The sequence below is a fragment of the Phacochoerus africanus genome, chromosome 7, assembly GCF_016906955.1.
Source record: "Phacochoerus africanus isolate WHEZ1 chromosome 7, ROS_Pafr_v1, whole genome shotgun sequence".
Lineage (NCBI taxonomy): Eukaryota > Metazoa > Chordata > Mammalia > Artiodactyla > Suidae > Phacochoerus > Phacochoerus africanus.
Genome location: NC_062550.1, coordinates 64,781,265 through 64,795,747, shown reverse-complemented (window position 1 = coordinate 64,795,747; position 14,483 = coordinate 64,781,265). Strand labels below are relative to the sequence as shown.

The 14,483-nt window shown below is 51.7% G+C and overlaps 1 protein-coding gene across 1 annotated transcript; it reads right to left on the bottom strand.

Annotated features, from left to right (window-relative positions):
* Positions 1–422: 422 nt before the first annotated feature.
* LOC125130415 (basic proline-rich protein-like) lies at positions 423–6,697 on the bottom strand. The gene is given in 7 exon segments (XM_047785759.1): positions 423–450; positions 2,003–2,118; positions 2,120–2,155; positions 2,157–2,514; positions 2,516–2,706; positions 2,708–3,498; positions 5,357–6,697. Coding segments are annotated over 7 exon segments (1,584 nt in total). The 5' UTR covers positions 5,421–6,697.
* Positions 6,698–14,483: the final 7,786 nt, after the last annotated feature.

The window sequence follows — 14,483 nt, the reverse complement described above, 5'->3', positions numbered from 1 at the left end:
TGCCCTGTCTGTTCTTACAGCAGGTTAGCCCGCTGTGATTGATCCAGACACCTCGCTTTTTCGAGCACAGCGTGCTACCTGCCTCCCTTATGAAAGGCACTCAGGATTGCCAAAGAGCGGGGAGGGAGAAAACGAGGGAGGGTGAACACTCAGCCATGATCAAAAGGGGGGATGGGTACGGTGGGCTGGAGGGAACGGGACCTCGCGTCACGTTTGTGCCCCTCGCGGCAGGATGAATTACTTCAGCAAGTTTAAGGATGTCCTCAGCCTGTGCAGCTCCTTCACGTTGGCTTATTCTCCTTGTTTCCCTAAAATTCCTAGACTCTCAGTCACAGGTGTGAAAGTCATAACACCGTGGGTACACTGGTGCTGCAGAACCCAGGGAAGGGCAGGGACAGGCCCCTGGCTTGTGAATACGGTGGTCAGTGGGGAGGAGGAGGAGGCCCTGGCAGGTAGAAAAGGACGGAAACATTCTTTTCCACAAGCAAAGGACGAAGCAGAAATGCTTTGCAGACATGCGGTCCAGGAGGAAACCTGCTGGACGCAAGAGTGACACGGGGGCTTGGAAGCTCCTATGCCACGATCCTGGCCCTCGAATGTCAGCCTCCCAAACACCCAGAAGGACACGGGGCACTTAGAAACTGGATGCAGATGATTTTATTGGTAATCGAAGCTCAACCGTCACATTCCAATGTCACGGCTCTCCGAAGGACGGGTGTTTTCACGCTCATTTTCTGGAACACAAAAAAGCAAGGTCATAGAGGTGTGGCAGGTGGTTTCTAACGCCGGCCACTCACTAAAGGGAAGGGGGCGAGAGCCCGACATTTGTCCTTCTCTTCTTCCTCCTCCTCCTCTTCCCTGCCTAGTTCCTTTTCGTTCCTGGCTTGAAGGTACCCAGCAGATAATGGGCTCTGCATTGTTGTTGGCCAGATCCTTCTTAGGCTGCATCTGTCTGAATTGCTGTCTATAATGTGCATACGTGTGTGAACAAAACAGTTCCTGCCGTATATTCCAGAAGAGCCGAGCAATGAATCCAGCCTGGTAGGGGTGGTGTGTAAAGGAACCACGGCACAGCCAGGTAATGGATGGTGTGCCGTGCTAAAACAAAACCGCAACAACAAAAACAAGGGTCCCGACAGCTCCACCGAGGTCTATGAGCTTGCCTGGGAGAGTTCTAAGAAATGCGTTATTTGAAATTAGCAGTGGAGACCTATGCTCTCCTGTGTGGCTAAAGAAGCGTATGTATGCACTTAAATAGGTAGAAATGTTTCCAGGAAGGTGTCCCACAGAGTGAACCGGAGTACCCTTTCGGGAAGGAAGTGGGGAGGGAGGATGTGCTATGCCTCTGAGAGGTGGCCTCTTGCCTTTCTCCTTACTAGTTTTAACTTGAGCACATGCTGGAAAGGTTTTTAAACTAGGTAGCATCCAGCCGTATGTATTTGCAGTATTGCTTCGCAGTGACAGTGGACCGGAGAGGCCTGGTCAGGTGAAACTTGAGACAGAAAGACAGTGTGCCTGAGGACGAGGGGACGAGAGGTCCAAGGCAGAGCACAGCTCTCCTTGCTCGTTCCCAGCGCACTTGAGTAAGACAGGTCATGACTGGGGAAAGGCACTTTTTGTCTGCTTCTGAGCGTGGAGAATCACCTCGGATAGGATGTGAAACCTGCCAAGGCTTGCTACTCTATGCCGGGATGTCTGACTGGAAATCCTGAAAACTCGGGCCTGGGGCTAGGCAGTGTCAGCATGGTTCCCGTTGGTTCAGGGACACCCAAAAGGTTGAGGCGCTTCCTGCGGGCTTAGCAGGTAAAAGACCCAGCAATGTCCATGGGGTGGCTGTGGTGACCGCTGCCAGGGCAGGTTCAAAGCCTGGACAGGGAACGTCGGCATGCCATGGGCATGACCGAAACAAGAAAAACACTGAAGAGTTCTGCACCTGCAGGGCTTCGGGCCAGGAGAGGAAAGGGAACTGGATCATACCTATCCTTGAATTCGGGGTCACTGGGGTGGCGGGCTTGGTGGAGGTCTTGGTGTGCTGGGACCTGGGGGTGGTGGGGGTGGCCCGGGCGGAGGTCTGGCACCAGGTGGGGGGGGTCCGGGTGGCGGTGGTCCTGGTGGGGGGCGGTCCGGGCGGGGGTCTGGCACCAGGTGGGGGGGGGTCCGGGTGGCGGCGGTCCGGGTGGGGGTGGGGGTGGCGGGGGTCTGGCACCAGGTGGGGCGGGTCCGGATGGCGGCGGTCCGGGTGGGGGTGGGGGTGGCGGGGGTCTGGCACCAGGTGGGGGTGGTCCGGGTGGCGGCGGTCCGGGTGGGGGTGGGGGTGGCGGGGATCTGGCACCAGGTGGGGCTGGTCCGGGTGGCGGCGGTCTGGGTGGGGGCGGTCCGGGTGGGGGTGGGGGTGGCGGGGGTCTGGCACCCGGTGGGGCGGGTCCGGGTGGGGGCGGTCCGGGTGGGGGTGGGGGTGGCGGGGGTCTGGCACCAGGTGGGGGTGGTCCGGGTGGCGGCGGTCTGGGTGGGGGGCGGTCCGGGTGGGGGTGGGGGTGGCGGGGGTCTGGCACCCGGTGGGGCGGGTCCGGATGGGGGCGGTCCGGGTGGGGGTGGGGGTGGCGGGGGTCTGGCACCAGGTGGGGGTGGTCCGGGTGGCGGCGGTCTGGGTGGGGGCGGTCCGGGTGGGGGTGGGGGTGGCGGGGGTCTGGCACCCGGTGGGGGCGGGTCCGGGTGGCGGCGGTCCGGGTGGGGGTGCGGGTGGCGGGGGTCTGGCACCAGGTGGGGGTGGTCCGGGTGGCGGTGGTCCGGGTGGGGGTGGTGGCGGCGGTGGTGGGCCAGCGGGTGGGGGTGCTTTCTTCCTTGGTTTGTCACCGGATGGGGCTGGTCCCTGCTGGGGTCCGTCAGCGGGTGGGGGTGGTTCCTGATCGCTGTCGTTAGCCGGTGGTGATGGTGGTCCCGGCGGGGGTCTGGGTCCGGGCTGGGATTCGTTAGCCGGTGGGGGTGGTCCGGGCGGGGGTCTGGCACCAGGTGGGGCTGGTCCCGGTGGGGGTGGTCCGGCTGGCGGTGGTCCGGGTGGTGGAGGTCCCGGCGGGGGTCTGGCACCCGGTGGGGCTGGTCCGGGTGGCGGTGGTCCGGGTGGGGGTGGGGGTGGCGGGGGTCTGGCACCCGGTGGGGCGGGTCCGGGTGGCGGTGGTCCGGGTGGGGGTGGGGGTGGCGGGGGTCTGGCACCCGGTGCGGCGGGTCCGGGTGGCGGTGGTCCGGGTGGGGGTGGGGGTGGCGGGGGTCTGGCACCAGGTGGGGGTGGTCCGGGTGGCGGTGGTCCAGGTGGTGGAGGTCCGGGCGGGGGTCTGGCACCCGGTGGGGCTGGTCCCTGCTCCGGTCCGTCACCTGGTGGTCGTGCTCTCTTCTGATGTCCCTCACCTTGGCTTTCCTCAGGAGGAGGGGGTCTGGGCGGTCCTCCTCCAGGAGGTGGTCTCAGAAACGTCTCAGCGGAGTTTGAGTTTGCATCCTCTAAATCTGTAGAGACCGACACGGGAATAGGGCACATTGTAGGTGGTAGACGCCCCCTCACATTTTGAACCCTGAACACCTTGTCAGCTAGTCCATTTCTGCTGAGCCTGCCTCTCTTCTACCAACAACCTTCCTCCCCACTGCCTCCATCCTCTGCAGAGACTACTTTAGTGAGTCTTAGTAGAGCCTTGCTCTGGCAAAGAGCGTGTCCCTTAAATTGGGCAAGAGAGATGTTGGAGGTCTCAGAATTCCCAGGGGAGGTCTCCAAGGACAGAAGAAAAGCTAACGCAGTGAAACATTGGCAGTTACATGTTGAGTCACGGACATAGCCTGCCAACTGTGATTCCAACCCTGGTCACTTGAGTGCCTGTGTGGAAGCCTCATACTCCAAGCCGAGGTGGATCAAATACTGAGAGAGAGAACGAAAGACAACGTGACGGCCCACACAGGATTCGCTGAATAACCGTGGCCAATTTTCATTGGCACAAGGACACAGTTGAATGGAGAGGCAGAGAGAAAAGCCACCCAGACCCCAGTTCTTTGCATTTTTCCATAAACCATATACGTATACCGAGGGGCATTGGGGCCAACGGGAACACTGGAAGGGTTGGTGCTCAGTAGACTGGAGGAGGCAGAATTTGAGCTGCTTCCCTCTGCTCTCCTCCCTCAGCTGTCATTTCCGGCCTGAGGGAACAGGCCGCATACTCTGTGGCATCCAAGCCACACATCTCTGTTATGCACGTTAGGGCCCTGCTCGTGGGTCCCTGAATCGCGGCTGGTGAAGAATGGCCTATATCCTCTGGGATACTAACATTCATCCAGTCGTGACAAGACAGTGAAAACGACAAGACTCTCTAGAACAGAGCAGTTGCTAAAGATACAAAAAGAAAGGAAGTTGGTGGAGGATTTGAGGTGACCTATCCGGTAGGAGGCTGGGAAATCCTGCACTGTTGCCTTCAAGGAGGAAAAGCACAAGATAAAGCGCAAAATGCATTCCAGATACCTTGGAAGATGCCCCAAGTACCTCGTCCACACAACCTGTGATGCCGTTGCAAAGGGAGGACGACGTGAAGGGGTGACGGGGTGGTTCTTATGCTGAGGGTCCACCACAGAGTCCAAAGAGAGGAGGCCCTGGGTTTTCGTTTGGGTTTGGTTTTCCTGTCCCCCTGGTTTCCGGTCTACCCTCATGCTGGTTCAGGCAAAGTGCTGGGTGTTTCTGTGTCTTATTTTCCTGTCCTTCTGCTCTCCCTCCACATGAGACACTTCACCTACATTAACATGGCCTCACCCAGGTGGGGTGACCGGGAATCAACACGCAGGTACCACCTTCCACAGCACCTTCCACAGAACGGGGCGTGTGAATGGGAGCAAAACGCAACCCCTGGGCCCTGGGATCTCTGTGTCTCTATGGAGAGTGAGCTAGAGAGATTGAGGGTCCTGATCCCTGTCGCTTCAGTAAAAAGCCTGACCCGGGCGTCCCCTCCTGCATGTGTGCGACCCCCTCTCGCGAGGCCACCTTCTCCCCCTGCCTGCTTTGATGACTGTAATGCCTTCCCGAGGACCCTTCTCTGTACTGGTCGGGCCTCCCTGCAGTGCATCCCTCACAGTCGAGTCAGTGAGACGTGTGCAGAAATGCCAGGCTTCCCTTGTCAGTCTGTGGTTCAAGACTCTGTACGGGGTTCCAGGTACACTTTATGCAGCGTCAGCGAGGGCGTGAGGGGCCTTATCCTTGCCTTAAGCACCTGCAGCCCAGGCTTTCCACCTCCCCCGCCCCCTTCTCCACCAGCACCCTCACTCCCGTGGCATCTAACGAACCCCACGCAGAGTCTCAGCAACGCCCCCCGCCCCCCTTCTTGGTGCTTACCAAAAAACGGGCTCCGGGCTGAGCTCAGGGCCAGCAAGGCCACTGAGAGCAGGATCAGCAGCATCTTGGAGGAAGCGCTGCGGTTGTTCTCAGCTCCGTCCTGGGAGGATCCAGGCAGCTTCCTTTATAAAGACCAGCAGGACAATGGTATCTTTGAGCTCCATGCTGGGCGGACCTCATCACTGGATGGAAAGGTTAGAGCTGAGCTTTAGCCCAGCAGGATGGAGGGGGTAAGAGGGTGTCAGCATGTGACTTGAGCCCGAGTTGTGAAGGAACAGTGTCCAAGCCATCGGCGCAGACGTCAAAGTTGTTCTGTCACCCTTTGACTGCCGTCTGTTCCCTGAGACTGTTGCTCTGTCCTTCGTGGAGCTGTTGGTGTGTGGGCTGTGCATGTGTCTGTGTGTCTGTGTGTTGGCCGTGATCCTGTGGCCCAGACGACGCTGGTCAATATCTCTGGCCATGATCGTGGCCCAGGCCCCATCACTCATGGCCTGTCTGTCCATACGCATATGCTAGGTAGCAAAACGTCTTGCTGATGCACACATCATCTCTGTCTGTCTTTGAAACGTATGTGGAAAAGCGCTGTCGTGCACACACGGGTGGCGGAAGGCTGAGCCTCACTCAGCCTGCCCGGGCCCCCAGACGTCGTCCGGGAGGCTCTCCCTGCACTTGGTGGTGTGGAACAAAGGTGACCCGATACCTTTCCTTCGTATAAACAGCCTTCGGTGTGCTGGTACTTACCGAAGGCAAAGGTAGACACAGAACACTCCGGGGAACTTCTGGGACAGCACCAAATGCATACACAGTTCCTTGAAGGGATCATGTCATTGCATGTGTACAAGACTTTGTGCCGCTTCTTTTGTAAGAGTCCATGTCCCTCCTTCCTGCTAAGCAGTGTTTTCAACTCTGGTTCCCCACTGACTGTTCAGCCATGCTGCTGGACAAACGGCTATTCCCTTCAAAACCTCCATGGCATCGTCTTGCCCTTCTCTTCTTCCGTCAGTTTCCTTGTTAGCAACTGTATTCACCAATCGTTGTTCATCACGGGGAATTTTCTCTGCAAAGTTCTGCCACTCGTTTCTCCCCATCCCCTATCTCAAACTTATTTGCTGATGTTATATCTCCTTCATCAGTCCTCCCGGTTTTAAGTCTCATAGCTAAGTTTTTTTCTTTTTTGCTATGCTTTTGGGAAGAGTTTTTAAATAGAGCATCCAAATTAGGTCGAGTGTTTACTAGGTTTGTTGACATTTCATTCTAAAATTTGGCAACTAGGTAAGTTTTCCTCCAGAAATTTTCTTCTGTGTTCTTGCTTTTGACGGCCGCACCTGAGGCATATGGAAGTTCCGAGGCTAGGGGTCGAATTGGAGCTGCAGCTGCTGGCCTGCTCCACAGCCACAGCAACACCAGGCCTGGCCTGCATCTGCAACCTTTCCCGCAGCCTGCGACAGGGCCAGATCCTTAGCCCACTGAGAGAGGCCAGGGATCGAACCCACATCCTCAAGGACACTGTGTGGGTTTCTCAACTCAATGAGCCACCGCGGGAATGCCCCCTTAATTCTCTTCCTTACCTGCCTGCCTCTTCTCCATTGCTGGCTATTCGCCTCTTCCCAGTATTTTCCTCCTCAGCTTTTTTCCTTGGACCCTTGGGACTATACGTAGCCTCGGCTACCCGTTATTTCGGAACCGTGTAGGGCTTGTGTTATTGGTCGGTTTGCAGCCGAGACAAGGGTCATTTTAGGGCAGAGTGTGTGTGTGTGGGGGGGTATCAGATGGAGGGAGGGCCATGTGGCTGGAAATGCTACACACCGTCCTGCTGGGCCAGTGTTACATGAGTGGGTCCTGGTCTCTGCATGTGCGTGTCAGAATGTGGGCCTTGCTGAAGGGCTGCCAGTAACATTTCAGGACGGCTTCCTGATACGGTGGGGTTTCCTCCAGATACCATTGCCCTGGCAAGGTGACCGGGCACATCGCTTCCTTCTCCTGGCGTAGCTACGGCTGTCCTCCCGGAAAGGGACAGCCGTTGGCAGTGTGGGAAAGCAGCGTGGCCCCAGCTGGGCTTGTGCGAGGAAAGGAGTAGCTGCTTGGGCTTCACAGGTCCCATTACCGTTTTGGGAGGACTGTCTCTGGCTTCCTGAGACAGTTTTGTGGAAGAGGATGTGGAGAGGCCCCATCCTGCCCAGGTGGCTTCTGGTCGCCCTTCAAGTGGGAAAGGAGGGTCAGCGGGAAGGAAGGGAAGGGAGTGGAGTGGCAGCAGACGTGGGTGGGGGCTGTGGAAAGGGCAGTCCTGCCTGAAGGCAGGCTTCCCTTTGGCGTGGTGAGGACTGGAAGGCCGCAGAAAAGTCTTCAAAATATCACTCAGCTCAGGACCTTTCACTCCCCTTCTCCGATGTCAGCAGTGCAGGAAAGAGATTAGTGAGGTGCGACGGGATAAATATCAGCTCTGAACTCGGCAGGCACAACAAAAGCAGAGGAACTGCAGGAGCTGGAAGAGAAGGGTGTCAGTCAGGAAGGGTGGGGTGGATGCCGAGAGCAAGACTTGCAGCAGGAGCTTAGGCACCCGCCGATGAGCAGAAGCCCCCAGGCGGTGCCCTTGCCCTCTTGGAGGTGTGCTTGACGTAGTAGCGTGTCCCCATGAGAAATCCTGACTTCCTGTCTGTTTTAACACCTGCCCTCCCTCACTCTTTTCTCAGTTATCAACTGTTCATTCAGCTACTCTTTTCACAGTCTGGGAGTCTCATCCCCACTCTCTCCTTCCCCTTGGCAAACCCAGTTGTTCAAATATACCCCAATTTTGAAACAAGTCCTTTCACAACCTCTTCCATAAGAATCTGGTCCTGGTGATGATTCTTTCTCTCCTGGAGGACCACAGCGGCCTCCTAGTGAGTCTTGACCGTGTTACGCCTCTACCTCATCCCATTCAGTTCTCTTCTCACAATCAGAATGATCTTTTAAAAAGATAAATTAGATCATATGACTTTTCTGCCAAAATACACCATAGTCCTCCCCACTATACTTGTGGCTCAAAGTTTGTTTGTTTGTTTTTGCCTTTTAGGGCCACACCAGCAGCATATGGCTGCTCCCAGGCTAGGGACCACATGTGAGCGGTAGCTTCCGGCCTACGCCACAGCCACAGCCACATTCACACAGGATTCTTAACCCCCTGAGCAAGGCCAGGGATGGATGCCGCCTCCTCACGGATGCTAGTCAGATTCATTGACCACTGAGTCACAACGGGAACTCCTTGATGTATTTTACCTACTTCAGCTCTTTCAACAACGAGTCTCCTTTTCTTTCTAAAGGAATCTTAAGTTCTCTGTGTGTGACAGTATGGGAAATCTTTTTAAACCTTATTATGCTCAAGTTTGCCAGGAACCCCCAAGGGGTAGGTATGTAAAAAAGGAGGAATATTGAGAGATGGGATAAACTTGTGCTGAGAGAGTGAGTGAATTATACTTGATCTCTCTGGTCTAGCAAGTGTTCATGGGAACTGAAGGAACTGATGTGTCTGGTACATTAGTAACTAAGCACTCTGATGATGTAATGAGCAAATTACAAGAGCAGTGGACTGTGTTATAAATTGTGTTAAGATGCATTTAATTAAGCTTTGATTAGATTTTGCTAAAATTTCTGGCTGCATTATTATAGTGGTGAATATACATTATTTCTACTGCACAGCAGAAATTGTTAGAACATGGTACGTCAAGTATAATAAAAAGTTTTTTTTAACTGTACAACAACTACAACTAATTGGGTGTCATGTTGATTGGCATCTGGTAAATAGATTAGGGCAGAAATCCTAGGAACTGATTGTGACATTATGTTACCAAAAGATGGGCACCTCCACCCCAGCTGTGCTCTCTCATTCTCTCCAGCATAGCTGCTTTGGGGGAAGCCAGCTTCCTGTCAGTAGGAAGCCCAGGGAAAGGAAACCTAGCTGGTGTGTTGTGAGAACATTCGGCCTATAAAGAGGTCCATGCGCTGAGGAACTGAGGCACCACTAGCACCTGTGAGTGAACATGGAAGCAGATCTCTCCCTGGATCTTGGGAGGACTACGGCCCTATGTGACAGGCTGGCTGCCACCTCCCGAGAGACCCTGAGCCATAACCACCCAGCCAAGTCACTCCTAGGAACGTAAGCCACAGAAACCATGAACCAGTAGATGCTGATTGGTTTAAGCTGCTCAATTTGGGGCAATTTATTGCACAGCAACAAATGAGCAGATCACCTTCTATAAATTAATATCTCACCTCTTTGAGAGGAACAACTCTTGCAGGAGACTCAAAGATACCAGTCTTTAAGGAAAACATACCCTTTCCCCAGCCTGGCTTATATTCTTAGAATCACCGTACAGGAGGAAGTTTTATTGTTCTTGTTTTAGTTTGAACTCTGATAGATGTTGCCAGCTCAGGAATGGATTATGTTTTATTTCTTCTACTGAATGAAAGGATATTGGGCTTCCAGTTCATTCTAGCATGAATCTTTTCCATCAGGAGATTCCCATGATGGAGTTGCCTTGTGGCACAGCAGATTAAGTATCTGGTATTGTCCTTGTAGCCCGAGAGTTGCTGATGTGGCATGGATTTGATCAATAGCCTGGGAATGCATGTGGAAGTCCATAAAGTGTAGGCAAACATCTCATAGAAGAACGTGTGATCCAATGTGCATAATCAGAAAGTAGGAGAACCCGTAACACTTGTCAACTATGTTCAAGTTCCCAGAATCAGATGAATTGCTCCTTTGGGGATAGGAAACTTGTAGATGTGAGCTGAAAGACAGAGCGTTTTGAGATAAGGCAGTTCCAGGAAAGATGGGATCATAAGGAGAAGAGTTTAGAATTCCTGCCCCATCCAAAATGGAATAAGATAACAATAGAGGAAAAAAAGAAAAAATCGGGGTGGTGATCAGTGCTTAAACTGTAGGAAAGGTGTCAATATGTCGGCCAGCCTGCCAACATCCTCATCTTGGTGGAAATTCCTTCAATACTTGTGGTCCCATGAAAGATTCTAATCATAGTTGCCCTAACCCCAGGCAACTGGGGCTCATGTATTTCTGGGCCAATCACAATACTTAGTTTTTATCATAGTGATTGGCTGTGGAATTGGCATATGATTAAACATATGTAGTCCTTGTTTTCCCAGTGGAAGTCTTCCATAGGAAAATATATGAATGGGTTGCTCAGATGAGGGACTGCATATGGAGTTGCTGGCAGTCCTTTCGGCAGCCACGTGGAAAGAACTAGAGGTGGATTAAAGCCTTTTGATAACATTTTTGAGCCACCGGTCCAGTCGTATTTGAGGTGCCTGTTATTTACATATTTCATTTCCCCTCTGTACTGAAGGAAATTTTAGTAGGGTTTCCTGCACACGGAGTCAGAGAATCTTGGAGGGAAAAAAAAAAAAAGAACGCTGATTGGATAACACAAAATTTGAAATATTTCTGCCAGAAACAAATAGTATCAAACTTCCCAAAAAAGAAAGCAGCAGATTTTTGTTTTTATTTTCTTTTTTGTCTTTTCTAGGGCCGCTCCCGTGGCATATGGAGGTTCCCAGGCTAGGGGTCGAATCGGAGCTGTAGCCACCGGCCTACACCAGAGCCACAGCAAGGCAGGATCCGAGCCCCATCTGCAACCTACACCACAGCTCACGGTAATGCCGGGTCCTTAACCCACTGAGCAAGGCCAGGGATCAAACCCGCAACCTGATGGTTCCTGGTCGGATTCGTTAACCACTGCGCCACAACGGGAACTCCAAGCAGCAGATATTTTGTGAAACAGCTAAAATCATTCTGTCAAAATGCTGTTACTCTGTCCCTGTACGCAGATGACATGATACTATACATAGAAAACGCTAAGGACTCAACCCAAAAACTACTTGAACTGATTAATAAATTCAGCAAAGTAGCAGGCTATAAGATTAACATTCAGAAGTCAGTCGCATTTCCGTATACCAGCAATGAAATATCAGAAAAAGAATACAAAAATACAATACCTTTTAAAATTGCACCTCACAAAATCAAATACCTCGGAATACACCTGACCAAGGAGGTAAAGGACTTATATGCTGAGAACTATAAAACTTTAATCAAAGAAATCAAAGAAGATGTAAAGAAATGGAAAGATATTCCATGTTCCTGGATTGGAAAAATCAATATTGTAAAAATGGCCATACTACCCAAAGCAATCTACAGATTCAATGCAATCCCTACCAAATTACCCATGACATTTTTCACAGAACTAGAACAAACTATCCAAAAATTTATATGGAACAGCAAAAGACCCAGAATCACCAAAGCAATCCTGAGAAACAAAAACCAAGCAGGAGGCATAACTCTCCCAGACGTCAAAAAATATTACAAAGCTACAGTCATCAAAACAGCGTGGTGCTGGTATCAAAACACACAGACCAGTGCAACAGAATAGAGAACCCGGAAATAAACCCTGACACCTATGGTCAATTAATCTTTGACAAGGGAGGCAAGAACATAAAATGGGAAAAAGAAAGTCTATTCAGCAAGCATTGCTGGGAAACCTGGACAGCTGCATGCAAAGCAATGACATTAGAACACACCCTCACACCATGCACAAAAATAAACTCCAAATGGCTGAAAGACTTACATATAAGACAAGACACCAGCAAACTCCTAGAAGAGAACATAGGCAAAACACTCTCTGACATCAACATCATGAATATTTTCTCAGGTCAGTCTCCCAAAGCAATTGAAATAAGAGCAAAAATAAACCCATGGGACCTCATCAAACTGAAAAGCTTTTGCACAGCAAAGGAAACCCAAAAGAAAACAAAAAGACAACTTACAGAATGGGAGAAAATAGTTTCAAATGATGCAACGGACAAGGGCTTAATCTCTAGAATATATAAGCAACTTATACAACTCAACAGCAAAAAAGCCAATCAACCAATGGAAAAATGGGCAAAAGACCTGAATAGACTGTTCTCTAAGGAAGACATACAGATGGCCAGCAAACACATGAAAAAATGCTCAACATCGCTGATTATAAGAGAAATGCAAAGCAAAACAACCATGAGATACCGCCTCACACCAGTCAGAATGGCCCTCATTAATAAGTCCACAAATAACAAGTGCTGGAGGGGTTGTGGAGAAAAGGGAACCCTCCTGCACTGTTGGTGGGAATGCAAACTGGTACAGCCACTATGGAGAACAGTTTGGAGATACCTTAGAAATCTATACATAGCACTTCCATATGGCCCTGCAATCCCACTCTTGGGCATATATCCGGACAAAACTTGACTTAAAAGAGACACATGCACCCGCATGTTCATTGCAGCACTATTCACAATAGCCAGGACATGGAAACAATGCAAATGTCCATCAACAGATGATTGGATTAGGAAGATGTGGTGTATATATACACAATGGAATACTGCTCGGCCATAAAAAAGAATGACATAATGCCATTTGCAGCAACATGGATGGCGCTAGAGAATCTCATCCTGAGTGAAATGAGTCAGAAAGACAAAGACAAATACCATATGATATCACTTATAACTGGAATCTAATATCCAGCACAAATGAACATCTCCACAGAAAAGAAAATCATGGACTTGGAGAAGAGACTTGTGGCTGCCTGATGGGAGAGGGAGGGAGTGGGAGGGATCAGGAGCTTGGGCTTATCAGAGACAACTTAGAACAGATTTACAAGGAGATCCTGCTGAGTAGCATTGAGAACTATGTCTAGATACTCATAATGCAAAAGAACAAAGGGTGGGGGAAAAATGTATACATGAAAGGATAACTTGATCCCCTTGCTGTACAGTGGGGAAAAACAATAAATTTTGAAAAATGCTGTTACTTTCTTTTCTTGAAGCTGGACCATTGAATGCAAAAAGACATCCTCTTCTGCCTCTTTTTCTGTCACAAACCAATGTGAGTGATGAAAGCTAGGTATGAAATGTACATCTGACTACAAGTGTAAGGGGAAAACATAGGGGATCTTAAGCAAGAAGGTGATAAGACCTAATTTATAGTTTTAAAGACGATTCTTGCGGTTCAGTGAAGAAATGATCTCGGATGAGGTAGAGGCAAGAACATTGCCAGGACCAGCAGGAGGCTGTTACACTCCAACCAGGAGAAGAAGAACCATCTCCTGGACCAGATTATTGTAGGAGAGGTTGTGGAAGGTTGATATTTGAGGTACATTTGAAAGTCCAGCCAACTTGACGTGCAAATGGAGGAGGGCAGTGGGGATGAGAGCACAAGAAAGACTCCCAGATTGTGAAAAGAGTAGCTGAATGAACAGTTGATAACTGAGAAAAGAGTGAGGGAGGGCAGGTGTTAAAACAGACAGGAAGTCAGGATTTCTCATGGGGACACGCTACTACGTCAAGCACACCTCCAAGAGGGCAAGGGCACCGCCTGGGGGCTTCTGCTCATCGGCGGGTGCCTAAGCTCCTGCTGCAAGTCTTGCTCTCGGCATCCACCCCACCCTTCCTGACTGACACCCTTCTCTTCCAGCTCCTGCAGTTCCTCTGCTTTTGTTGTGCCTGCCGAGTTCAGAGCTGATATTTATCCCGTCGCACCTCACTAATCTCTTTCCTGCACTGCTGACATCGGAGAAGGGGAGTGAAAGGTCCTGAGCTGAGTGATATTTTGAAGACTTTTCTGCGGCCTTCCAGTCCTCACCACGCCAAAGGGAAGCCTGCCTTCAGGCAGGACTGCCCTTTCCACAGCCCCCACCCACGTCTGCTGCCACTCCACTCCCTTCCCTTCCTTCCCGCTGACCCTCCTTTCCCACTTGAAGGGCGACCAGAAGCCACCTGGGCAGGATGGGGCCTCTCCACATCCTCTTCCACAAAACTGTCTCAGGAAGCCAGAGACAGTCCTCCCAAAACGGTAATGGGACCTGTGAAGCCCAAGCAGCTACTCCTTTCCTCGCACAAGCCCAGCTGGGGCCACGCTGCTTTCCCACACTGCCAACGGCTGTCCCTTTCCGGGAGGACAGCCGTAGCTACGCCAGGAGAAGGAAGCGATGTGCCCGGTCACCTTGCCAGGGCAATGGTATCTGGAGGAAACCCCACCGTATCAGGAAGCCGTCCTGAAATGTTACTGGCAGCCCTTCAGCAAGGCCCACATTCTGACACGCACATGCAG